Source organism: Trachurus japonicus, chromosome 3, assembly GCF_045865225.1.
Source record: "Trachurus japonicus isolate A0001 chromosome 3, Traja_1.0".
In the NCBI taxonomy this organism is placed as follows: Eukaryota; Metazoa; Chordata; class Actinopteri; order Carangiformes; family Carangidae; genus Trachurus; species Trachurus japonicus.
The window spans coordinates 37,329,205-37,356,221 of NC_140909.1; the positions used below are offsets into that span (position 1 = coordinate 37,329,205).

At 41.9% G+C, this 27,017-nt stretch overlaps 1 protein-coding gene across 1 annotated transcript; it reads left to right on the forward strand.

The window, feature by feature from the left end:
* hsd17b12b (hydroxysteroid (17-beta) dehydrogenase 12b) lies at positions 1–27,017 on the forward strand. The gene is made up of 11 exons (XM_085772293.1): positions 1–279; positions 8,695–8,741; positions 9,016–9,091; positions 10,305–10,412; positions 10,738–10,802; positions 13,835–13,879; positions 14,543–14,577; positions 17,539–17,620; positions 18,316–18,381; positions 18,983–19,132; positions 25,129–27,017. The coding sequence occupies exons 1-11, from the start codon at positions 102–104 to the stop codon at positions 25,234–25,236; spliced, it is 960 nt and encodes a 319-aa protein (XP_085628419.1). The 5' UTR covers positions 1–101; the 3' UTR covers positions 25,237–27,017.

Here is a 27,017-nt window from a genome sequence, read left to right on the forward strand (position 1 = left end):
AACGCGGATATCCGGGATCCTCGTCGACGCGTGCGTGTGCACTTTCAGCGACTCTGAGCTTCTGTCACAGCGTTAGTCAGGTTTTTATCTCAGACACAGAGATGTCGTCCAGCGGAGAAGCCGTGTTCCGGGCCGTGGAGACGCCGCTGTTCTGGCTCGGTGCTCTGACCGCGGCCTGGCTGTCGCTGTGCTCCGTGTGCCGGCTGCTGACCGGGATCAAGGTGTGGGTGCTGGGCAACGGCCGGCTGGTGTCACCCGCTAAACTGGGGAAGTGGGCAGGTGAGCTGCTGCTAATTATGATATGTAAGAGATAACCATGCAGTGTGTCATTATGCAGAATAAACTGGGCTCATCAGGGACAACCGGAATGGAGCTACTCATAATGAACCACCAGTTTAGTTGACCAGTCACCTTGTGTTGATAACTCATTCATAAATGGTCTACTACAGTATTACATTAGGCCTGTGTTTTGAATTGAATTGAATTGAATTGAATTGAATTGAATTGAATTCCTTTATTGTCATTCATACCAAGGTATAACCGAAATTTAAATGCAAACCTCCATGTGGTTAAAAACATCAATGAAGATAAAAAGAAAGACACACAATCAACAACAATAAGACAATAAAATTCAATACTGCACAATCTCTAAAGTGCAGCAGTCAATTTTTAAAGTGCAGTCAGTGTTGTCAGTGTTTTGATGTTACTAAGCAAGTAAAGAAAAAGAAAGGAGCCTTTACCAGAGAGGGGGTGGGGACAGGGACAACCTGAACCTGAACCTGAACCTGAACTTAGAGGAAACAAAGTTAGATTTTTCTCCCTCCAGCCCTGAATGTAAACTGCCAACACTAACAATAACACTATTATATAACACCTTTGTTTATATTTAGTGTCAAACACCACAGGAATTCCCCTAATTACTGCAATGATGATTAGTGGGATTGATTAGTCAGTTTACAGAAAACTATTCAAGAACTATTGAGATAGGCTAATTGATAAAAATTGAACAAAATGGTCCCACGTTCCCAAACATGAGGATTTTCAACTGGTTTGTATCATATATGTGAATAAATGGAAGGAAAAAGATTAGATGAACATTTTAAGGTCATGCTATGTCACGTTTCCAGCTACTTTTAAAAAAAAAACTTTACATCCATTTGTGTCAATACTGCTCATCCGTGCAGGCTGGCAGGGTGGCTGGAGCCAATCCCAGTTGACACAGGGTGAGCGCGGGTAAACCCTGGACAGGTCATCAGTCTATCACCTGACACATAGCCGTCAGAGTCAAACAACCTCATACTCACATTCACGCCTATACGGCCGATTTAAAGTCATTAGTCAACCCAGTTTGCACGTCTTGAAACTGTGGGAGGAAGCTGCAGAACACAGACACAGAGAGAACATGCAAATTATACACAGGAACACGGGAATCGAACCCAGAACCTTCTCGCTGCCCCTTTTTGACTTTAAATAAATTGAGAAAATAGTCTGACTTTATACAGTAATTTTTTTCACCTGTAGATTTTAAATTTATAATTCAGCATTTCAGTTCTCCATTCACTGATTTGTACTGATTGAAACTGACATTGAGCAGTATCAACGTAACAGAAGCCTCTGGTTTGAATTTGGAAATATTAGCCTAGTCAGATATTGATTTTAATGATTGTTAGTTTGCATTCTAACAGCTTTCAAACATAGATGTTAGGCTAAATGCAGCATTTAACGTCTGTATCTAATATTTCCAAAATTTAAATCACTCTGCCCACCAAAGATTGAATGTACCAATAAATCTTTTTATTATCAGCTGTAGATAACAGGCCATTGAGCAATGAAGGCCGAGCAGCCTTTGACCAACTCCCTGAGGAGCGGAGATCAGGATTCATCCTGTGGAAATGATTATAACACACTCTCCTTTATTTGAGCTTCATTCTGTACCAGTATAATGAATTTATCAGAACTTAAATGAATATTTCTGAACAAGTTTGAGAGCACGACCTCACTGCAGCGTCGCATACATGTTACAACCAGGCACGTTTTCTTTGACAAAGTCAGTTTCGTGCTTCAGCAGCCTATACAGTGCTGCACTGTTGCACTGGCTCACAGCTTTCTTGCATAATAAGTTTGCTCTGACTGTTTCATAGTTCACACTGGTGATTACAAAGCCTCCAGTCTTCAGCAAACACTTGTTACGCCCTGTGGCTTCTCTGCAGCAGCAGCAGACGATGACAGCGCCCACAGTCTGCGGTGCGTTACACGTGGAATAAAGAACGGGCGGTGAATGATCAGCGCTCTGTCTCTGGGTGTAAACTGTAGATGTCGATCTTGTGAGTGGATTACGGCTTGAGGGGATTATCATATCAGACTGAACGCTGTCCATCTGTCCGGCCTGCTCGCTGACTGAACCTTGAAGTTTGAACAGGCCACTGGGGTTCGATTAAAATCAGACGTTCAAGGTTCATATTCATTACACAAAAAGAGCTCAAAAGCCTTTATCCTGTAATATGGAAGGAAATAGGCCGAGTGATTTTGGATGCATCTGTATCCAGTCATGAGCTTTATACGAAATTCTTGTTAATATAATCATCTTAAGACTTTTTACAGAACACTGTGATCCTTATTAATATATAATTTTTTTTATCAGACTTTAGATCCACCTCTAAAACTTTTTTTTTTTTACTGAATGACTGGTGAATCTGGAGCAGTCCTCTCCAGCCTGCACAGTCACTGTCACATCAATCTGCCAGAGAAACCCAGAGGTTTTTGAGGATGCGAGCCGGAGCTGCCTTTGATCTTCTCGTCAGCAGCTAAAAATGGGAGGGCATCAGACGGGGAGTTTTTTTTATTTTTGGATCACACATGCAAAATGATTCAGAATATGCAATGAGCCGAAGGAGCCCGTTCGCCTCAGCTGCTGCTTTCATTCACAAACTTTGTCTCGCTGAAGTGGACCTGATTTAGAGGACGGCCTGATTATGTAACGGGGCCAGAGCCATTCATAAATGAGATTCACATGAGACGCAAGGTCCTCAGGAATCTGGTTCACACACACAGACACACACACACTTACTCGTGTGTGTGTCTGCGTATGAGAGAGAGAGAGAGAGAGAGAGGGCAGCGATGATATTCATTTTATCTTGATGTTAAAATGCAGAGAAAAGCAGCAAATTCTTAATTTTCATAGAATTTGTAGTAAATACTTTTTGCATGAAAATAAGAAGGAATTGATTATGGGAGTAATTGCAACTATTGATATTCTGTCAGCTGACTAATTGATTTAATTGTTAGTCATGGTTGGGGGCTGCCTCTGAGCTCCTGAGACTTGTCTAGAAACATGTTCACAAATAGCCCTTTTCCACTGAGAAGAACCTGGTGCTAGTTTGATGCTGATGCTAGAGCCGGTTTCCACAAGCAAAGTCAGAGCCATGTCATTAGGTCAGCGTAAAATGTCAGGAATTGTATAATAAAAATGATAATTTGGGGGCACCGTGTGGCGCAGTCGGCCCCGGTTTGAATCCTGCATCGGGCGGCCCATTACTACATGTCATCCCCCCTCTTCTTTCCGCCTCACCATTTCCTGTCTCTCTCAACTATGCTATCAAATAAAGGCAAAAAAATACCCCAAAAATATACAAAACATAATAATAATGATTTGGACGTATTGCTGGCTACCGGTCGTACTTGTAATCCCAGCGAACGGCAACTATGTTTGAGGAGAGAGGTAATTATCAAAGACACTCGACACTCGCTTGTAGCTGGGCTACTTAGCTTCGCCTTTGTGTAACGGAGGGTCGGGGTGCACTCACTCACCCATAAAGGACGTGCAAACCCGACTGCCAAGCGGTCATTGACCTCTTGGCACAACGGTTTGCATCGTCTCGGGTTCGAACCCCCATCCGTACCGAAACACAACGCAGAGGGCCAGATTGACATCAGCTACATTATGCTTATATTTATTACATCGTTAGACAAACGTAATAAGAGATTTATAAATCTCTTTTTAGTCGATGCCACTGACTCGCTTTGGCGCGTTGGCGTTTTAGAAAATGGCCGTTCATTGTTTTTGCTGTTCCTGTTTGGTCAGGTAACCCCGCCCCCAGCCCCTCGCCTCATCAGTGCGTCATTGGTTCTTAGCTCTGGACCAGACTGGAGTTGGTGCTTGCTTGGAACCAGTGTGGAGAGTGTGGAGCTAATGCCAAACCTGACAACCTAACCTAACCTGACCTAACATTAAGTTACAGATATACTCAGGGTTTCCCGCAGCGCTTTCCTGTTAAGGCGGCCGCCTTAACAACAAAGAGCTGCCGCCTAAACTAACATCTTAAAAAAAAAAAATGTAGCGATATTCGCCGCCGCCCCCCCCCCCCCGTCGGACGATGGCCGCATCCTCTCACACACATAACGCATAACAGCAGCGCGTGTTGAAAGCGAAACTTTAATACGGCACGGTGCGTCCCTCCCCGTCGATCGATCCCCCCCCCCCCCTCCCGTCAACATATCTCCGCTACCCCCCCCCCCCCCCGTCAACAGATCTCCGCGCTAACCCCCCCCCCCCCCCCCCCCCCCGGTCGACAGGTCAGACACCACCTTAACTAACAAATTTTCTGGGGGAAACACTGATACTGGAGGTTTGAGCACCAAACTAGAATTGGACACTAGAATAATAGAGGCATTTTCTCACCATGTTGGTCAGTCGTCCCATTTTGCAAGAATAGAAAATGATTTAAGTGAGATAAACAGACTGAGAACTTTTATCTCATCGGATAAAACAAAGGTTTTCTACCAAGACACAACTATACTACGGTAATTAAATTACTGATGAAACTTGACATTTGTTTTTCTCTTAATCGATCTGGTTTAAGCCTGCGCTCTGTGGTCTGTGTTTGATTGATTGAGTTAATCTGCTGCTGATAACTTCTGAAATTTGGTCCAGTCCCAGTGCAGTGATCACTGCCGGCTCGTCCACATTCCTTTCAAATGTCAGTCAACATAAATAATAAGGACAAACAGGTGAAGCCGTAAAACTGTGGGTTATAGTCAAGTTGACCTACACTGACTGTAAACAGTCAAATCATCCAGGTCTAATATTTGAAGTAAGGATTTATGTATGAGTTGTTTTAATATTGAAAAACAACACATACACACACTTTAAACATGACACTTAACTATTGTACTTATGCAGCCCCCACTTTGAGAATGAATATGGTTACTCTTAGCCTCCTGATTTAGCCTCTCTGTTCCTATGACGACATGGGTACACTGGTAGTTTAGCACATACATACCGTAGATTGCTATTACTGCTACAGTGTACTTAAATGCCCTCTACCAAGACTTTCTGTATGAAATAATTAGCTGTACGTACGAGCTCTGTTCCTCCCTGAGAGAGAAGGAAGAATCTAGAAGTAGGGCAGGATGTTGGTGTGCGTTTGTCTCCTGCACTGTACCGTGTTTACCACTTATTAAAACGACACCATGAGGATCTTTATACCTCTGCTTGTCCAGAGAAGCAGCTGCATGTTAGCAGGGTCTTAATGCAGGGATGTGCTGCGATACGCCGGACTAAACATCATCATGTTGCTCCTCTCGGAACAGACAGTCTGCGTCCTGGCTCAAAAATTACATGCTGCTGCCTATCGCAGCCAAGTGGCGGTGCGTATTAGCACTATCATCAGAGCACGTAGCCGGTCTAACCTACATTTGCAGAAGACAGCAGTTCCCAAAATAGACCTTGTTTTATTTGAGTGAAGGGAACATGCACTCAGCTGTAAAAGTCCCCCCACCCCCTCCTCTGTTCTGACTGCAAAACAGTTCATTCTTAAAACAACTAAAAATAACCCAGCCTCTGTTCCCCTCATCATTGTGCCTGCAGACCCCCCTCTTCCCCCTCCCCTTCCCTTTTCTCTGTGCTATTTTTAGTTGCCCCCAGGATCCCCCGTATTTGTGTTTGTCATTTTCCCTCCTCTCTCTCTCTCTCTATTTCTCCCTCCCACCCTCCCATCCGGCTGCGTGCTGCAGCCCTGGAGGATGCTCGGGCACCTCAGCATCATCTGTACGCAGGAAGATCACATAAAGGGGAGATGGGTACAGCCAGGGGTGGAGAGAGTGTCGTCAAAATAAGCCAAACATTTGCTTAAAATAAACACGATTATTTCTCTGTGTGTATGTGTGTGTGGGGGCGGGGGGGGGGGGGGTGTTTCTGTCTGATGTTGCGTAGGCATTTCCGTGAAAACGCTGACGATCAGGTGTTGGACACGCTGCAATATTAATCTTTATTAACTGCTTTTTTTGCCTTAAATACAACACATATATCATGTATTAAAAATGTATCCATGAATGCGCTATACCAGATCATATACAGCTCTGGAAAAAATTAAGAGACCACTTCAAAATGATCAGTTCCTCTGGTTTTACTATTCATAGGTAATGTGTTTGAGTAAATTGAACACTTTTGTTTCATTCTACCTACTGACAAAATTTCTCCCAAATTGGAAATGAGGTTTCATTTAGAGCATTTATTTGCAGAAAATGGCAACAGGTCAAAAATTCTGTCGTTTTCAAACCTTGCATAATGCAAAGAAAACAAGTTCATATTCATTTTAAAACAACACAACACTACTTTTTAAACTTAGGAACAGTTTAGAAATCAAAATTGGTGGAATAATCCCAATTTTTAATCACAGCAGTGTTTTTTTTTTAAATTTATAATCTTTCTTCCTCATTAAATATGATTTGGTTCAGGTGATCAGCTAAGTAGAGTGAGGTGTGCTTGTGTTGGAGTTCAATAGACACTGGATTCGATGGCTGCCATACATGTAGAGAAGCTGATTTGTTAAGAACATTTGGAGTCTCTTTATTTTTTCCAGAGCTATAGATGCTGATGCCGGCCTTATAGAGCAGTGATGTCCTCCTGTGACTGAAATAATAAGCATCAATAGCGATTTGATCTCAGTTAGCTGAAAGAGTGGTCTCGGGTACTAAAGTTTAGAGCTTGCACTTAATCTCTGCGCACCTTGCATGTAGCATTTAATGAGCCTGAGAAAACTAAAAGCCCCACTAGCAGACCCCAGAGGCTGCAGCGCTCAGTGCAACCAGCCACACTGATGGGGTTCGACCTAAACTCAGACTCACCAGTATAACCGATCTTAAGTGCACTTCACTCTCACAAGTAGGTCAGAACCACAATACAAAAAAGAAAGCAAGAAAGAAAGCAAATCACATGAAAACACTGAGGAATGAGGAGCTACACACAAGTTAACACAAGGACAGGATGGATATTGTTCTTAAAGCAGGGTTGTACAGGTCACACCGGGACATATTGTAACGCTCCGACTCTCCGCCCCCCCCCCCACAAAAAAAAAACACTTTTTGTTATATTTAGCCAGAGGTGTGATGAATAGTTGCTTCTGAAAGATGGGAATTGCTAAAAATAGCTCCCCTGCTGCTGCTGCTTTTTGTGCCAGGCAGTTCCAGGGCATCTGTTCGCTCGACTGCCACTGATGACAGAGAGGACCTCACTTTGCCTCTCTCCTCCCTCCCTCCCTCGTTTTTTTGTCCTCCTTCTTCACCTCAGCTGCTCTCCACTCCACTCACCTCACCCGGCCGGCAGTACATCTGTCTGTGCTGACGTTCAACCCCTTTTACCCTTGAAGGTCCATTTATTTTTATCAGTGTATATTGCCTTTTTTCAAATTTTGAATGAAAATTTGATCACACACACAAAAAACAGAACAATTTATTTTATTTTTCCCAATCCCCCCCCCCCCCCCCCCCCCCTCACTCACTGGCATCTTTTGCACCGCCCTTTCCAGAGATCAACTTGTACCACAACTGTGACGTCTTCATCAGTGGGTTTTGTGTGATGGCCGTCTTCCTGTAGGTGGCGCTCTTTGTCTATTCCTCTATGGAGGTTTGCACCACTTTGTGCTGTGAACATTTATTGACATTCTGGCTTCATCTTGATTTCATATTTGCTTTCTGTAAAGACAAAACATCTTTATATGAGACAAAACATCCCTGTTCTTTGGAATATTTTCTCCTTCTGTGGACATTCTCTAGCAGTGTGTTGTGACATGCAGTGGTGTTTAGTTTTCCGTCAGCTGCCTTGGGATTACAGATGTTGATCAGCATTTTTTTTGGCTACAATTCGTCTTTTTTTTTATTGTGTACTCATTAACATGCATTGGCCCTGTTAAATAAATAGAAATGATTCCTTTCATATAGGTTAACTGAAGGCATTTCAAACCTCTGACACTGACCTTTGATTGTAACAGTGTGGTGTGAAACTGTGCCCTTTCTTTTAGAATTCACTCACAGCCACAAGTTTGAAGCTTAATACAGAAATGCATTGATGCACATGGCAACTCATTCTTTATCTAATGGTGTTAATGTCCAATACATCTGTCCTGGTCTTGGATTTTTTTGGAGAAACTGAATGAAAACAAGTCAATGCAGCCAAGTCCCAACATTTATTAGGAAACAGTGGAAGCTGTTGAGACGTGTCCACACACTTTTAGCCAAGTGCTTTTATTTTTTCCGTGTATAAAATCATACAAGCACACTTTTAACTCCCCTTTCTGTTCCAAAGATGCAGCCAAACAAGCCCCAGTTTTATGTATTAAATGTAAATAATGAATCCATTGTATGTGAATTGTTCTCAGTTTCTTATCCTGCTCATCCTTCCATTTTTTTGCCCTGCAGTTGTGACTGGAGCCACAGATGGGATTGGGAAAGCTTATGCAGAAGAGGTGAGATTCATCTGGACTTCTAAGACGAAGCTGTGTCACCTCTCTGTGTCTGTTCCACTGTCAAACAACTTTATGTAAAGCTGCACACACATGAGCCGACTCTGAAACAACACACATCCACTTCATTAATGACTTTCTAAGAGGATTTCAGACCAATCACAGTTTGATCATATCTGCGGGGCAAATGGAAAATGAGTGAATGAGTTGTGTTGCCGTGCCGACGCGTGGCGGACCTCTGCTTTTTATTGACACATCTTTTTTGCGTTTGTGTCAGCTCGCCCGCAGAGGATTCGCCATCGTGCTGATCAGCCGCTCTCAGGAGAAGCTGGATGATGTATCCAAGGCGATCGGTGAGTTGGATGAGTTTCTTTTCTTTCTGTCTATCTTTTTTTCTTAAGCACGCTGTGAATGTAAATGTAAATGCAGACAAAACTAATTACCACACAAGGAAACTGCAGGTTTTTATGGATGAATTTCATTATGCATCCCAGTGAAAAACAGCATGTAGCTCCATATTACTCCATTTAATCCATCAGTCCAACTTAATCCCACATTTTACAGTCAGGGGAAATCAACAGTACCTGTGGTCCAAAGGCACCAGGCTAATATAGTTCATGTGTAAAGTATGACAGCTGCTTGACTGAAGTTCAGTCTTAATGATCCATGCGGCCACACAGCCTCATTCATCCTGAACCTGAAATGTTGCATCCATATTGCGCCGTGTGGCGAAAATGACTAACGGCCAAATCATATTGCATCGAATTGCGTGTTTTGCACAAGTGATCCTTAATTGAATGGAGATTCAGCAGGACCCTCATGCTTTTTGGCTGTGAGGCAGCAAAGCCTCCTGCTGGAGCTGAAAGTGAATCTGTCCAATTAAATGAAAGCTCTCTGTTAAAGGGGTATATCCTCGTTGATGGTGAAGGATTTCTATAAGGGTTTAATCATTTTTCTCTTCTCCCTCCAAAGTGTCTGCGCAGTAGCAGTGTGGTCATTCGTAAATCTCATCGTCTCATGTTCATTAAATTAGTATTATTGTTTGCTTTTCTATGGGTGAAATAGAAATAGAAAGTGACATAGAGGACAAGAACCATAAAGCGCCATAGAGCTGCATAAAATGAGATTGTTGGGATGTGTATGATGATATAATGAAAGTGGAGCACATTACGATACTAATAATGATAATAATATGGGACAATAAAGGCATTCTATCTATCTATCTATCTATCTATCTATCTATCTATCTATCTATCTATCTATCTATCTATCTATCTATCTATCTATCTATCTATCTATCTATCTATCTATCTATCTATCTATCTATCATAATGATAATCATCATAATTGGCCTCATGATGATAAAAAAGGTAGTAATGCTGTGATAGCAATGGAAATGGCACATGTGCGCCTCCATACACACACTGTAATAGTATGATGATAACATGATACCATAATAATGTCATAGTATATGATAATGCCAGTCAGGATGGTAATTATCATATTCATGTACCGTAGTAAGTATATGTACTGAATATGAGGGTTTCTGCACCTTTGTCCCCTCAGCCAGTAAATGTGGCGTAGAGACCAAGACGATTGCAGCCGACTTCAGCGCCGTAGACATCTACCCCAAGATTGAAGACGGACTCACGGGGCTGGAGATTGGAGTGTTGGGTAAGGCTGCAGCAGCAGGTCACTTTTCATAAAATTTAATGAAGCTGCTCATATGAAATGGGGGATTCAATTTAAACCAAGGCATATAGACATCAGCAATGCCATATTACACTCAGTGATAAATGTAAGTTTGTCACACCATCATAAAGGTTAATTTATCCCGGCTTCCTCTGCCCTCTGCTGCCCTCCGTAGATTGGAAACTGGAATAACACTCTGAATCCGCCCCCATTCACAGAAACGTCACCTTCTCTTTTCTGCCATCCGTTTGTCACATTATTCTGAATTTAGAAAATCACACTGATGTTATTTTCCTCTCGTCAACAGTGAACAATGTTGGAGTTTCCTACTCTTACCCCGAGTTCTTCCTCAACGTTCCCAATCTGGACACTGTAAGTCAAAGGTTTTTATTTATTTATTTATTTTTTAAGTATATTTTTGGGGCTTTTTTTTTTTGCCTTTTTAGTCCTTGGGCCAGACCAGATACCAGTATCACTTGAGTAGGCAAAACTCGCCTTACCTATTACTAAATAGTTTTTAGGGTCAATATGATAGCCTTTTCACAGGAGCAGCTTTTTATATTTTTTTCGCATTTTGTTATTTTCCCCTATAGGCAGATTGTCATTAATTCCAAAAAGAACACAGACGGCCAAATAACACATTAAAAGTCATTTAACACTCTTTTTGGACATCACACATCATAGTTTTTTCATGGTCCTTCGAGCCGGAGCAAACACCCATGCTGGAAAATGGACCTGAACGTGTAAATGGGGCAAATACACATGGAATCGGATATTGTCAGATCAGATTCAGGCCCCCGTTATATGTGGAAGACTTTCTTTACAGTACTGGCCTTGATGTCCAATTCCAATTTGTTGCCTTACAGTAATCCGATTTTTTTGACTCTCTATTTACATTTTCTATCAGAAGTGACCCATATCTGATATCTGCCTTTACACCTGCTTTGTTTGTGTGAAACAACCCGCTGGAAATAAACTAGTTCTTTCTTTTTTTCTTTTTTTTGTTTAAGACAGGAGTTTGTCACGTTATGATTTCATAATAATTTTAAACAAAGGTCAGTCTGGCGCTCAGAGTTTATATCCAACACGTCGCTGTTCACAAAGTGAACACCTAGTCTGTCCTTATTAAATAAAGTCAGTGAAGTGGCTGCGTGGAGCGGACCTGTTGTGAGATGAGCAGCTGACGGTGACAGTTGTGCCACCGTTCAATCCTCCATCACTCAAGTGAGGACGGGACAAAGCCTCTTGGACACATTTGTGTACATTGTTTGATTTTCCTGTCTTGATTTCTAATTGGCTCGATTCAGTTTTTGCCGGCAGGAAAACAAAATCTGGTGTCTCTCTTTTCACACACCCTTGTTTGCCCTCGTATTGATCCGCATAGACTGGACAAAAACAGACGCGTGGACACCATGAAAATGAAACACTATAATTCCTGTGACAACTAGCCAAGGTAGTCCCGGTCAGCCCCACATGTCAATCACAGGCTACAGAAGTAGGCCTATCTGATTAATTTCCACATATAACAGGGCCTAAATCTGATCTGACAATTTCCGATTCCATGCGTATTTTCCCCGTTTACACGTTCATGTTACAGATCCGATCTGAGCCACTTGAGAGGAAAAAAATCGGAATTGGGCCACTTGAACCATGCAGTGTAAAGACAGCCGAAAAAAATCAGATACAAATCGGATATCTGCCAATACATCTGCAGACAGACAGATCGGATCTCTCCTGGCAATGCTTGTCATACGTCATCAATAATAAAATTAATTCCCGTGCCTACACGTTTTGCTGGACCTCTGAGTTTGAGGTTGAAACGTGCGGCTGTCAATAATACCTAGGCCAGTTGTCACAGGAATTATAGTGTTTCATTCTCATGGTGTCCGCGCATCTGTTTTTGTCCAGTCTAGGCATATCAATTCAAGGGCAAGCAAGGGAGTGTGAAAAACGAGAGCGCACGAGACAAACACCAGATTTAGTTTGAGAAAGGCCCATTAAAGTGTGACTCTCTAACAAGGACAAAACCTTTGATACCTATGCCATCTTAGATGATGGATCAGAGTGCACAATGTTGTTACCTGGTACAGCAGAATATCTGGGCTTGGAGGGAGAGCCTGAGCAACTTGAGCTTCGTAGAGTGAGACAACAGACCAAGAAACTTGAAGGAAGAACCTTAGATTATCCGCTGCCTCAAGCCCTGAGAAACTTAATTGACAGGGCTTTCACATCCACCACCTTTTGTTCACATTTTGTTGATCTGCGTTCATCATTGTTCAGTTACCAAAATAAAGGACTGAACTGATATCTGGATCCAGTTTTTTAAAGGGATAGTAGCATTTTTTTAAAGTGGGGTTGTATGATCTACAAATAGCCCCTAAGTACTTTAATTGCAGTAGAAGACTCTCTGCACTCCTCCCGTTAACAACGCCAGCCCATAGCCCTGCCCAGAGATTTACAACATACAGTGTTGTGAACAGACCCAAAGAAACGGCCTATTTTCGCGGCCTAAAAGATGTTTTACCTGGAAAAAAAGTACACAGTTCCATTGTTCGCTATAATATAATTTTTTCCAACCCCCCAAAGTGCAGGAAAAACGCAGTTTTTATTTGGAGCTAACCAACTGCTGATCGGTGGGCGCTAACCCTGGGCGGAGGGATACGTGAGTTGGTTAGCTCCAAATGAAAACTGTGTTTTTCCTGCACTTTGAAGGGCTGGAAAACCTCTTTTAGGCCGCGAAAATAGGCCGTTTCTTTGGGTCTATTCACAACAATGTATGTTGTAAATCTCTGGGCAGGGCTATGGGCTGGCGTTGCTAACGGGAGGAGTGCAGAGAGTCTTCTACTGCAATTAAAGTACTTGGGGGCTATTTGTACATCATACAACCCCATTTAAAAAAAAAATGCTACTATCCCTTTAATGTGCACACCACATGGTTGTTCTGTGAGCACTTGTAATGACAGCAAAGTTATCTGGGTGAGTAAATTATCATATTTTATGCTAGAAATAAGGTCCAGATTGTAATAAAATGGAAATTCCCCTTTAATTCCTTAATTAAAGTGTTAGCAACCTACTGTATAAAAAAAACAAAAACACAGTTGGGATCTGTTCCATAGCTACAGTATGTCAATATAAAGTTTTCTGACAGCTACAGTAACGTGCAGATGAGTGAGGGGAGTGTTTGAGCTGCTCCCTCTCTCAGAAATGTGACGGTGTGGCTCTGAGGTGAACGGCCTTCAGCACGTCAGCAAATCACTTCTCCCATGGAGCGTCTCAACATCTGTTCTACCTGAGGCTGAAACTCACACTGATTAAAAATAAACAGTGTCTGATTAACACCACGTTGAAGCAAATAAACAAACACTCTCTTAGTAATGCAATGCCCCCCCCTCTTCTTGTTTCAGTTCATTGACACCATGGTCAACATCAACATCACGTCAGTGTGCCAGGTGAGTGTCTGCTGTTTGAAAAACCTCGTCCGACTCCATCACAAAAAACAAGGGAATTCTTTTTTGATTTTAGAGAGAATAAATCAAACTTAAAAGGCATCCACCCTTCAAGTTAATGTTGAAGATAAGAGGTCCAAAAGAATTAAAAAAAACAAATTACTAAGTGTACGGGTTGTGATGAAAATGGAGAACCTGAGCAGCAGAGGTTATCTTCAATAAGTAGTTCAGTCCCAAGTGGCACAACATGGACTCTGGAGCCATGGACTTAGAAACTGTCTGGGCTGCCTTTGAATTATGTTTGTCAGAGACACACACACACACACACACACACACACACACACACACACACACACACACACACACACACACTGACATATAATAACTTTTGTCCCTCTCGTCCATCCAGCAGCCTAATTTATGCTATTTAATATTTCTTCAAACTGCTCCCACTGCTGACATTATGATTTCCTCACTCTCTTTGTCTTCCTCCTTGACCACCTCTTCACACACGATCCACATGCACGCATTTGCAAGCGTGGATGCACTCCTCCACACACTTGTCCACAAACCCACACATGAGGAAAGACATGATTTTTCTTTTTGGTCTCTCTAATGCTTTTACTCTGTTCCTCACACTCTTGCCTCTCTCCTTTGTTTTTCTAGATGACACGTCTGGTTTTGCCTGGAATGGTGGAGAGGTGAGATTTGTTTGACTTTGATTTCTGTTCATCTTGACTCTCTAACACCGACACACAGGACTGATGATTGTTGTTGTAACCCGGTTACAACAACAAGAACAATAATTGGAGTTAAAACTGAAATCACAAGTGCAAAACCAACCTTTTCATGGATAAGGAAGTCTAACAACGTAACCAAGAGATGAGAAACAAATGGCATGATAAATAATAGTTTTTTGTGTGTTTTACAGCTGATTTAAGAGATGGTAGCAGAAAGCTAACAAGAGGAAGGCTAAATTGAAAAGAGGCCAAGGGGCCCACACTAAAAGATATCAAAACCAACATTTTCATGGATAAGGAAGCCGAACAATGTAACCAAGAGAAGAAAAACAGATTGGATGAAAAAGAAATGGGTTTAGTGTATTTTACAGCTGATTTAAAACACAAAAAGAAGGTCAAACTCACTGAGTGGATAAATGATGGTGTATCAGAAAGAAAAGGATTGTTCATCTACTGTGAATGAAACCGTGACGTGACCGTGAAGTAGTGGTGTCCAGATAAATGACAAAATCCTCACTCTAATTGTTCTTCCTGTTTGATTTAGATCAACACCACCTGTTAGCTTAGCTACGTTGGCCTAGAGAGCTCAACACAGAACAGCTTAAAGGGATAGTTCAACATTTTGGCAAATTGGCCCATTTCCATAATCCCTATAGTCATAGCAGTAAGTTCATTAACTTTATTTGTCGGTGTAAGCTATTTTTAGAACGGCGGAGAGGCAGGCTGCTCAGAGCTACGCTACGGAGGCTCATGGAATTTCTTGGTTTCCCTCATCAAACTCATCAAATACAAAATCCCAAAACTCCAAAACGCTTTTGTGGACAAGTTGTGACCTGCACATTCACCACGCTATGAGATAATAATGGAACGTTACGAAACGGAGCCATTTCGTGGTAAATTCAGGGTAAATACAGAGTCTGCTTGCTGAAAAACTGTCCCTGAACACAACGTGCATCGCATGAATTTACCTCAAAAACAGCTCCGTCTCGTAACGTTATGTTATTATCTCATAGCGTGGTGATTGTGCCGCTCACAACTTGTCCACGACAGCGTTTTTGAGTTGTTGGGTTGTGTATTTGATGAGTTTGATGAGGGAAACCAAGAAATTCCCTTAGCCTCCATAGCATAGCCCTGAGCAGCCTGCCGCTCCGCTCCGCCGTTCTAAAAATAGCTTACACCGACAATTAAAGGTAACGAACCGACTGCTATGACTATAGGGATTATGGCAATGGGCCAATTTGCCAAAATGTTGAACTATCCCTTTAAAAAACACATGATGTACTGACAACACGTTATTGAAAAAAACATCAAGTTGACAACACATTTGCTGCGAAACTCAAGCGTTCCCTTGGCGGCTAAAGACCAGTGCTAAGCTAACAGTGTATATTTGCAATGATATCTGAATCACGTGATAAACCAAACAAACTCTTTCAAACACAAACGGACGCTGTCATCCAGGACTTCTAAAGTCACCAAGCGTTGAGCAAAAGCGACCCCAGCTGGATCAGCCACTTTCTATGTCCCTGGAAACATGTTGTGTTGTGAGTTGTTGCAGCACAGGTGTTGTCAAATTGATTAATTTGCTTTTCTGAATTTGTTGCACATTTGCGTCTTTGCAGTAGTGTCCAACATATTAACACTGTCACATCCGCGCCAAGGCGTTTGGCTCAAACCTGTGTGCGGTAACCTATGAGAACACAGTGAAATTCAATGAGCAAAATTATTTTTTTTAAACACAAAACAAAACATTAACTGAATCCATAAAGAGTTTGGAGGCTGGCTGGGATGTCTGGGCCAAGCAGGGCAATGGAGCGTAGCACCCACCCAGAGCTTTCCGCACCAAAACTATCCCAACATAAATTACCCACTAAACTCACAAACAAAGAGTGAAAACAGAACACTCAGACCTCCGTCCTCAAACCACAAAAGAAAACGGGTAATCAAGAAAGCTGCCTGGATGTGCAAGAAAGAGAGAGAGATCAGTGTGTCCCAGCCTCCCTGAAGTAAGCAGTGGCGGGCAGAGCCTCACTCAGTCAACAGCAGCGCTGCCCAAAACCTCAAGCAGTGCTGTACTAGTAGGGAGCTAGACTTTTAAACACACACACACACAGTCCTGTTAAATGTCTTTTTTATTTTTTAACGTTCATGAAATAAAAAGCAGCAGAGAGTTAATATTGAGTATTTGAAGAAAGGCTCATATTCAAATTTCTCCTTGCTGCAGGCAGTAAATTAATACTGCGTTATTGATCGGGGGGCCAACGCATCAGCTGATTGTAAAGCAATTGATTGGGTTAGCGACACTTTAAAAAGCTCAGAGAGGCATACATGCTATCAACCGCAAATTATTCAAACGGTTGGATATGTGTGCATTAAAATGTAATATCATAACTGGGTTCTAAAGTGCTCATTTCTGCAGTAACTCTCACAGCGAAAAGGTTTAAATTTGCAGGATTATTGCTTTTTTGGGTGGGAATAAAACATACAGCACCATCTGTAATTGTAATGTGATGGAATGGAATGTAAATGCGCTGAAGCATTACAGCCCCGATCATTTCAAACTATGGGAAATGAAGTTAAACCTTTGCATCAAAATGATTCATCTCTCAAGATGCCATCCACCTGTGGTTGAGCTGGAGTATCACCACAGGCTGGAGCAAGAATATCATCAGATAGTAAATATTTAGGTATTGATGTTGCCGTATGTTTGATCTTATCAGCTTCTTCCCAGCTTTTTTTTTCTTTCTTTGATGTTACAACAAGAGCGGTTTCGACTCAGCTTGCGAGCACACACATACACACACATACACACACAGCATGTTCTCTGATCATCCCACCATTGATTTCAGGGAGAAGTGTTTGTTGCACATCTCTCAGCTTTCTCTCTTCTTTCTTTTTCTTTGCTTATATCCCTGTGTTTTCCAGGAAGAAGGGGGCCATCCTCAACATCTCCTCAGCCAGCGGGATGTACCCCGTCCCTCTGCTCACTGTTTACTCTGCCTCCAAGGTAATTGCCGTACACGCTTTATGACCTTTTCTTTCCTCGAGCGTCAACCCGAAGCGTTACCCCGTCTCAGCATCACAAACAGTTTTACATCTTCGTCCTACGCCGCCGTCCGCCAGGAGGAACCCACCTTTTGTTTGCCCTGTTATGAATTATTCCGTGTAATCCGCCGACAGTCTTTATACCATGGAGAGAAAAAAAAAACAAAAAAACAGTGGCCGGTGACGACGAGCGTTGGTTCAACATTTGCTTAGATCGTATGGATGATGGCGAGGGGACCGCCTTTTTCTTCATATTTGCCGTTTTGTTTTAATTGTTGAATATAAACAAGTTGGCGACTGACTCGGGTCCCGAGGTGGTGTACCAATTAAAAATGTTTATGGGAGCATGTGGCGTCATAATGTTTTATAACCGTCTCGTGTGTGTTTGTTAGCTTAAAAACCAGCCTGCTGTTCACAGTTTCAGCTGATTAATTTGCCGGTGTCTTCATACTGGGTCATGTTTATCTACTAAATCCCACACTTTCCGTGGCGCAAGTTTAAAAGTGCTTCTAAAATACATCCGGGGTGAATATTCAGTTCAAACCTCCATTTAATGATCACCTCGCATCATTATGCTGTTGGTAAATTACATAGCACATATATTTCCTGGTGGAGGAACTGGAAGCCTGTGGCTGACCTGACTTTCTCCCTCCACAGGCATTTGTGGACTTCTTTTCTCGAGGACTGCAGGCTGAGTACAAGAGCAAAGGCATCATCATCCAGGTAAATCAAAGCAATTTTTTTTTTTTTTAGCATTTCTGCTGCTGCACAGGGTTTGAATAAAAATCTGGTGGTTTATGACTAAAATATGAAGCATCCAGACTGCTGGGGGTCACCTGGGTCATGTTTACTGGCTGATCCCAGAATCAGGACAAAGTGATGTGAGGCATGTTTTAGCTCCTGCGCCTCCCACCTGTGGAACAAGCCTCCAGAACGCCAAGCTCTGCTGAGGCTGTCAGTACATTTAAATCAGGGCTTAAAACATCACTGTTTAAATATGTGTTATCACTGCAGCACTTCTTTTAAAATGGAGTTTCTTATCTGATTCTGTGAAATCTTGATGTGACTTCTGTTAAGTACATTCATTCAGAGTTTCATAGTTGTTTTTCAAAAAGCCTGCTGTCATCTTGTCATCTTAATGTTTATTTTTAATTTATTTCAGTGCCACTGCAAAGCACTTTGAATCACTTTATGTCTGAACGGTGCGATACAAATAACCTTGTTTTGCCTTTTGTTGACTTAAGAAGAATAAATGTCGTCTCCCAACTGCATTGATATGAAACCAGACAAGTTTAAAGGAGCTGTGTATTCATTTTCTTTTCAGAGCGTTCTGCCGTTCTTTGTCGCAACCAAACTGAGTAAGATCCGACGGGCGACGCTGGACAAGCCCAGCCCGGAGCGCTACGTCACAGCCGAGCTCAACACTGTGGGGCTGGAGACCCAGACCAACGGATACCTGCCCCATGCCGTCATGGTAAGTCTGTGTGTGGAATGCTGAACATAGAATCCGAAGCTACGTCCACTATAGAGGGTATGCACGTGACGTCACGGTACTCGGAAGTCGCTGTGGAGCGTCCACTGAGTGGCAAAAAGACGAGTGGCAGAGCCGGCAAAGTCTAAAGGGACAACAAGGAGTTTTGGAAAGCAAAGTGTTTTCATACTACATTTACCATGAGCCTCCGCGCGCACGGTGAAATTCTTGGAGCGGCGCAAGATGGACGTCTTGCCCAGAATGTTTTCATCCATCAAGAATGAAAGTCAGAGGTTCGAAGACGATCAGATACCGTCGTAGTTCTGACCATAAACATCGATTCGGCGGCGTTATTCTCATGACCCGCCAGGCAGCGTCCGCGAAACAGAAAGTAAGGAAACGCTGGTCGGCTCGCCCAGCATTTCCACCATTAATTAAAATAACAAAATAACGATAGAGACAAAACGATATATTTATCGAAAATGGAGCCATTAACAGGTGTTAATGTGAGACTTTTTTATAACCAAATACAAACTCCTCGTTGTCCCTTTAAAAATGACGCAAGTAACGAAGCGATTTTCTCCGAGCCCATACAAGCCTGACACTTTACCAGCATGTAAAGCATGCATGACCTAACAGAGCTGCTAAAAATCTTGAGGATACGTCTCACTTTGACCGAGTTACATTCAAGAACCTGTTCTCAATGACGGAAAGTAAATTCACTGGAGCGGTCATTTTTTTCAATCGATCAGCTGTGTTTACCGTTTCAGGTGTCATAGTTCTGATGGTTAGAGAGATAAATTAGTCCTCTAACACATCCTACAGCTTGACTGGTCAGAGTTTTTCAGAATAAAAGCAGAGTTTTTCAAAATAAAAGCAACTTGTGTTAAAGTGTCGGGAGTCACTGTCAGGACGACAGTAACAGCTGTGATCTGGTCCCTCTGCACAGTAACACTGAGCCTGTCAGTCACTCTGCAGGTGCCGCGGTCACACTGTGTGTTACAGTCAGTGTCCGTGGAGCAGACGGTTTTGGGGAGCTGCTTGTCGATTCCTTTTGACATCAATTTGTTTTGATATAAGATATTTTATCCAGTTTATGAGTCCACCGCTATCCGCCAGCACAGTACAATATAAAAGAAACATCTCATACCCATTCAAATAGAATTTAAGTTACACAAAAAAACAAAAGTAAGGTTTCCTTGGATTACTTAGTTGAAATAGTCCAACCATTATTCATACCACTTCGTGTCTCTCTACATCTCACTCATGGTTGCGATAGTGACGCAGACTCTTATCAATCCAGCCTACTAAATGATTTTTGTTTAGCCTCCTATCTTTATCCAATTCTTTTTGTTCAGATGTTACAGAACTTTCATGACCACAAATATAAAATAACAAGCAATTTAATTTGTTTGTTCTTAAATTAATGTAGAATGGCGCAAAGCCTCATGGGAAATGGGAAACGCGCTAGCCTATCACTGAGAAAGTTATCATTAAACTAGTGGCTACGGCTAAAAATAGAACGATACACGGAAGCCAAACAGCAAACCTTATCAGTCCTGCCCGTGTGTCACGTTATTTGTAAGTTACATTAATTTAACAAGACAACACAGTCAGTGCTAAGTGGGCCGGACTGTGTTGGTACCGCGTACGCTCGAGACAACCACTTGAGAGTCGGAACCTATGGGCACCGAAGCATGTTGGCGAGTAGGACAAGACCGTTTGCAGCGCACTGTCAGTAAAATCCATTCGCAGAGCAGAGTAGGGAGGGGGAAATAAAGGAGTAAACCTGACTGGATGTAATGTTATGGTCAGCAGCAGAGTTAAGTAAATCTGCTTGGGAGGCACTAAGTGCAGCTTTTTCACCCCATTCAACATTTACTTCTGGGAGGACACCCAGACCAGACAGATTAAATTGTTTCACCCACATGTTTTTTTTTTTTTTTTTTGCTTCTGGCACCCATAGACTTTGCCATATGGAATGTCACATAAGGCCGTCTTATTGTCCCAGCTCTGTTTGAGCGGTACAGAAATATGTAAATGGTGTGTGTGTGTGTGTTTTGGGCCAACGGTGGGCCAGTGCAGTCAGATTTTTCCCAGTAGATTTTGGTGCCCCACTCCGCCTCTGCCTGCAGTTGATTTGTTTGAAAATGATCAAAGAGGAACAGTACAGACCGCACTGTTCCTCTTTTATTTAACTAGCAAAGACAACAACGGTCAATAAGGCTTCCACTCATGTTTTCACCACTGGTACTCAAGGCTGACCCAGTCAGGGGGAACCTTGGTCTCCTTGGTCTCTTGTTTATGCCTCTTAAAGCAGAAGTAAGCGGAATATTTGTGTTAATATAAGTCTTAAATAGTTATATCTTCCGACAGCAATCACTTACATAGAGTGTTTGATCTGAAACACGGGTCTGTCAGTCACTCTGCTCTGCTGTAAGCCAAGGAGAAAACTTTCCTTGTATCCTACAACCTTTATCCAATGAGGAGAGAGAACGGCATAAAGGGGCGGTCCTCTCTGTGTGTCCAGCCAAGGGATGCGCGTGAATGTGGTGACGTAGGGACGAGGGCGGGGACTGCTAACTCCATCGGCTGACAAGAAGTTAGCCAAAACCACCGGATCGCTTACTTCTGCTTGAAGTTAGGAGGTGTCAAGGATGCTTTTTTCTTTTTTTCTTTTTACTTTATTTTTAAGGGCAAAGTTTTAAGGTTTTACAAAGAAGAACATTACACATAAACCAAACAATACAGAACATTCAGGTCACCGAGGGGAGATAAATAATGGTGTACCAAAAAGAAAAGAAACATACAATAATATTGCTCTGTGTAGTTTGGGGTTACAATAATCCATAGGTGAGTGGTGAAGAGGGAGGAGGGTACTATAAGCCAACCGGCCAGGGAAGGAAGTTCATATAGGGAGCAGGGAAAGTGTCTTGACATGTCCATGAGGCCAATGATGCCAGAGTGGGGAGTTCCCACTGTGACTTACAGTCAGTCCAACAACATTAGCTGACATAAAACATCAGTCATAGTATTGAGGATAAATAAAATAAAATGGAAAAAGAAAAAAAAAGATCAGTTTCATAACATTTTCTCACTTACATCAAAAAAACATTCCAACCACTACTTCTGGGCTTTATTATAATAGAATCTTAGAGAGAAAGTCAGCATTTCGATTTTGTATGTTTCTTTTACAGTGTCCACTGGTGGTTCCCTGTTCAGCCATTTCCTGGTTATCGATTCAAAGATGCATTTTAAAAGAAAACACAGTAGTGTGGATGCTGCTTGATTGATCTGAACAAACAGTTTCAACTTAGCCCTGAATAATAAATCGCCTGCTTCTTAAATTATTTCCAAATATTCACTCATTACAGTCTATTTTATGCATCAAAAGTCAAACAGTGTATCTGTAGAAGTGTCTTGGCTGTTACCAACAGTAGTGGCTTATATTCACCCCAGCCTCCGCCGATACCCATTATATAATGAGCCTGAACACTTTACATGCACCTTGAGTATCCGTCTGTCTGACTGGCAGTGTAAGGTAGGGGAGCATGTGACACCATTGTAACTCAGCGGAGTGTCAAGGTCTGTGATGGCAGCGGCAGCCAAAGCTCATCAGGCTATCATTTCACTTTATAGAAAAAATAGCCTCATAGCAGCTCATCTCCATTCACTGAATTAATGTTGTGTCAACAGTTGCTAAAGCATCTGTCAAAAGGTAAACATCCTCTGAAATAATGGAGTGGGATGCTCCACCACCTTGTTGTATTGTCTGCATCCTAACACTGTCATTAATTACTCGGCGGTGACACGAGGCTCAAAAATGAGACGGAAACAACAAAAGTCGTACTTTAAAAAAAAAAAAAAAAATCCACATCATGAGGCATCTTCAATTTAACAGAGGTCACCGAGAGCAACAGACATTTTCTCTGTTTTTTTTCCAAGTTGTGTTGGTTGTTGTTGTTGAACTATGCGATCTGAATATCAATGATTGTGTTTATTGATATACATATCAACAGCGGCATCATCCATTATCCTGTATGCATGGTCAATAAATCATACGCAGCTTGGAAAAAAAAAAAAAAAAAAAGGGCCTTTGTTGATCCTGTGCAGTTATCATACTCTGCACAGACCGTCCCTGTCATTGGCCTCCGGATTTTCAAACCACAAGCTGCAGACAAGTAGCGTCTGCTGTGATCAAACGATAATCCCTTCCACTGTGCAGCACGGCTCCGTCCATCCTCCAGTAATAATCCACAGTTCGCCAGTTTCTAATTTAGACTGCCACCAAGCCGCAATCTGCAACCTTCTACACATTAACAAACAATGCAGGTCCTGTCGTCTGTGCTCTAATTCATTTGGTTTGGATTTTGCACAGTTAAAATGTCATGGTCAATGAGCTGAGGTGATAAAAGTGAATGGGTATGGAAGTGCCTTTTCTACATTTAGACGTCTTAAAAGCTTATGTTGTATGCCTGTATATGGGATACAAAGAGTGTCCCATATGTTTCCCAGCTATTCTCAATCCTTTAGAAAAGCCTGATTTGAATGATAACAGTTTGTTTTTGTCTGTACACAACACTGACACATGCACACAGGTCATATGATGTACAGTATATAGCCTGTATGCATGTGTCAGTGTTGTGTTTGTCTGCCAGAAAGAAGTACCATGTGACTTTTATTCAGTATTTTAAGACACACTTTTTACACCTCGGTTATTTTTTCAACTAAATACTTTAACCAGATGAAGGATTTCAGGTATCGGGCGTCTGGATCTTATATTACAAAAGAAAAAAGCCAGGAAAATGTCAGGTAGCTCAGCTTCTCGTCGCTGGTGATGTACTGTCTGCTGCTGTGGTGAATCACTGAATTTTAAGGGGAAATTGCCTTATTCAATGTCTCTCTTGGATTTATACCTCTGCTCTTTAGATTTCTCTGTGGATAATTTGGCTCCTCCTGGTAAAAAAAATTGACTGAACAGTTAATACAAAGTCCAAACCAGGAGAAGCTTACAGCAACACTAGTGAAGCCAACAACTCCCATGATCCAGTGCTTTATTTTTCCAGCTCCACGCCGTCTGTTTTGACTGAGAGGCACCTGAGGGAAGAAGTTACACACTGTGTGTTAAAGGAACCCCCTCGCAACATGAACACAAGCCCCAATAAAATCAGCAGCATCTCAGCTGTGTTGATTTCAAAGCAAAGTACAAAAGAAGTTAGCCAGAGTCCAGATCCAGTTACTATGACAACGTTATAGACCAAGCAGGTCGTGAAACATTGAGCGAGGTGATGAAGTTGAACAGCTCTGTCATTGATTTCAACCGTTTTCAACATTACACAGTAGCAGAGCAGACAACAGTAAATGTGCCTTTTAAGTCTTTCATCACACATAATTCAAATTCATGATCCATTAGTCTGTCCAGCGTTTCACTGATATATCAATTCAGAAGAATAATATAAGGAATTTCAGCTTTAAAGCAAATCCGCATGACAAATGGAAAAGGATACAATTAAGAAGAAATCTATTAGTAATGAATTGAATAATAAGTCAATGCAGGAACCGTTTACGACGCTTCATAAAACTGCTCCTTACTTAAGAAGAGGATTAAAAACAGCGGGGGGTTTCCTTAGAACAAAACCAACACTTTCTGCCACACTGTTGACTGTGAAGCTGGAGTTCATTTACGTGACAGCTAAAGCAGGAAAGAGTTTATTGCTGTAATTTTAACTGCCTACGAATGCACAGCGCACACTTTATAGAAAAATAGAAGCAAGTTGGGTGATACTCAGAAATGTGTTTACCTCATTTTATGGCAGCAACAAACATCAGTGAGACAGAGCGAGAGAGAGAGAGAGAGAGCAAACAACTGTTGCCTGAATTGTCTTTTGCACAAACTCGCTCGCCACAGTTGTTGCTCCCGTGGGTTGGAAATTAATAATGAATGCTCATCTGTTATTTGTAAATGCCACCAGCTGACCATGTAATTCCCCCCACTGCAGGGCTGGGTGACTACAGCTCTGCTCCCTGCCAAGATCCTCAACAGCTACGTGATGGGGATGGGTTTGTCCCAGCGTGCCCGCTACCTCAAGAAACAGAAGCAGGGATAGATCGGACGGCAGCGGCGGGGAGTGGCGGAGAGAAACGCAGGAGGAGGGGGGGGGGCAGGTGTCAGCGGATCGTTCGACTACCATCGTCGTCATCATCACGGACCAAGACGAGAGAAAAAAACATGACAGTTTCTGAGCAACATCCCAACTCCTCCACCCACTCTGATACTCCTACTCATAGATGATGATGATGTGAAGCAGCGACTGGCCACAGTTGCCGTTGCATGTCATTCAATCCAAAACAATAGCGTGAAAAATATTGGAAGAGAGTGGTTCTATTTATTGAGTGACCAGCTTTAATGAAAGGAACACTAATATGGAAACAAACTAACCATCTGTCTGGGGGGAAAAAAAGATTGAGAGTTAAAGCTTAACAGGGATAACGCAGGAAATGTGGATGTGTGTGATGTTGGAGGCATCAGTATATGTGTGTCTATGTTTGAGTGAGAATGTGAACTAGCTTAAAGCTTTTTGGTAGAACACTGATGGACGGCACTTACTGTTAACATTTTCTAAAGCACTTAATATCTTATCAAGTTTCAAAAGGCTAATGTCTGTGTTTTTTGTTTGATATTAATCACTTCCTTCTAAAATTTTCATTTTTCTTTTTTAATTTCATAAGGTCCCTTTTGTTTAATTGAACAAAAAAGATTTTCATCAGTGAAAAATATTAAAGGGGGCTCTGTAAATGAATCGCCAGCAGGCAGGGAGAAGCTGTGTGTAATATAGAATATTAAAATGTGTGTTTTGTTTACATACTAAAGTGATTTTCAAGTTAATTCTCACAACTGGCGTTGCCGTGTGAAATTCTTTCAAAAATATATTTGATCCTGTTCTAACAAGTGGGCGATGTCACTTCTACTTTAATCGTTTAACCTGGGTTGTTTGTTTTTACCAAAATGTTAAAGGTCCCATGTTTGACATTTCTCCTGTGTTGTATTTGAAGTGTTGTTCCATAACAAGATTTTTGTGGTTTTAAGAACCAGAACCGTGTCAATATAGTTTTATAGCTCTCTCGGGCTTCGAGGCAGTGTGTGGCTGGAGCTCTAATAACAACAGGTCAGGGAGCCAATCAGAAGAGAGCCTGACTGTTTATGAATAAGGGGGAAAAAGGCCTATTCCTGATTAGAGTAAACTACTCTGAGAAACTAAATCCAAAATGGTAGCTTTGTTGTGACATCACAAAGTTAAAAGTACGGCTCATTTTAAGGCTCACTTTATGAATACAAGCTGTCTGCATTTCTCTGTTGACTAAATGCTTGGACACCCACACTGTATCAATATAGAACCTAGACTTGCTGTATAATTGAAAACATGAGAAACTTGGAAATATCACATTGTACAATATGGGACCTTTAAAACCAAAACATACATGTACAGATGGACAAAGTCAATGAGATAATGTAAAATGTCTGACAATTGTCTTTGATTCTCTCTGAAAACTCCATGTTTGTACAATCTGTCAGTCTCATATTTAACATCTTCTGGCTCAGAAATCAACTGTAAATTGCACTGCATTAATCCCAATGAAAATGGAACATTTTCCACTTGTACTGACTGTGTAGGTTGCAGCAGCTGGGGACCAAATTCAGTTCTAGGGTCACTGCTTCTCTCAAGGGCAGTGGCATTAAGAATATTCCTAATACCTGGGAAGCGTGTTGTTTAGGTGAAAACAGCAAAAGCAAATCAGAAAATCTGGATGTTATTGTTATGTCCTGACTCTGGAAATCTGTATTGTATTTGTCCTTCCAGCCTACAATAAATATGCTTTTCAAATGAAA

Bases quoted from the DNA above. Each gene is read 5' to 3' on its own strand.
- hsd17b12b (XM_085772293.1), top strand. From the start codon at position 102: ATGTCGTCCAGCGGAGAAGCCGTGTTCCGGGCCGTGGAGACGCCGCTG. The intron at 280-8,694 runs GTGAGCTGCTGC...TTTGCCCTGCAG, and splicing joins TAAACTGGGGAAGTGGGCAG to TTGTGACTGGAGCCACAGAT. The intron at 19,133-25,128 runs GTAAGTCTGTGT...CCCCCACTGCAG, and splicing joins ACCTGCCCCATGCCGTCATG to GGCTGGGTGACTACAGCTCT.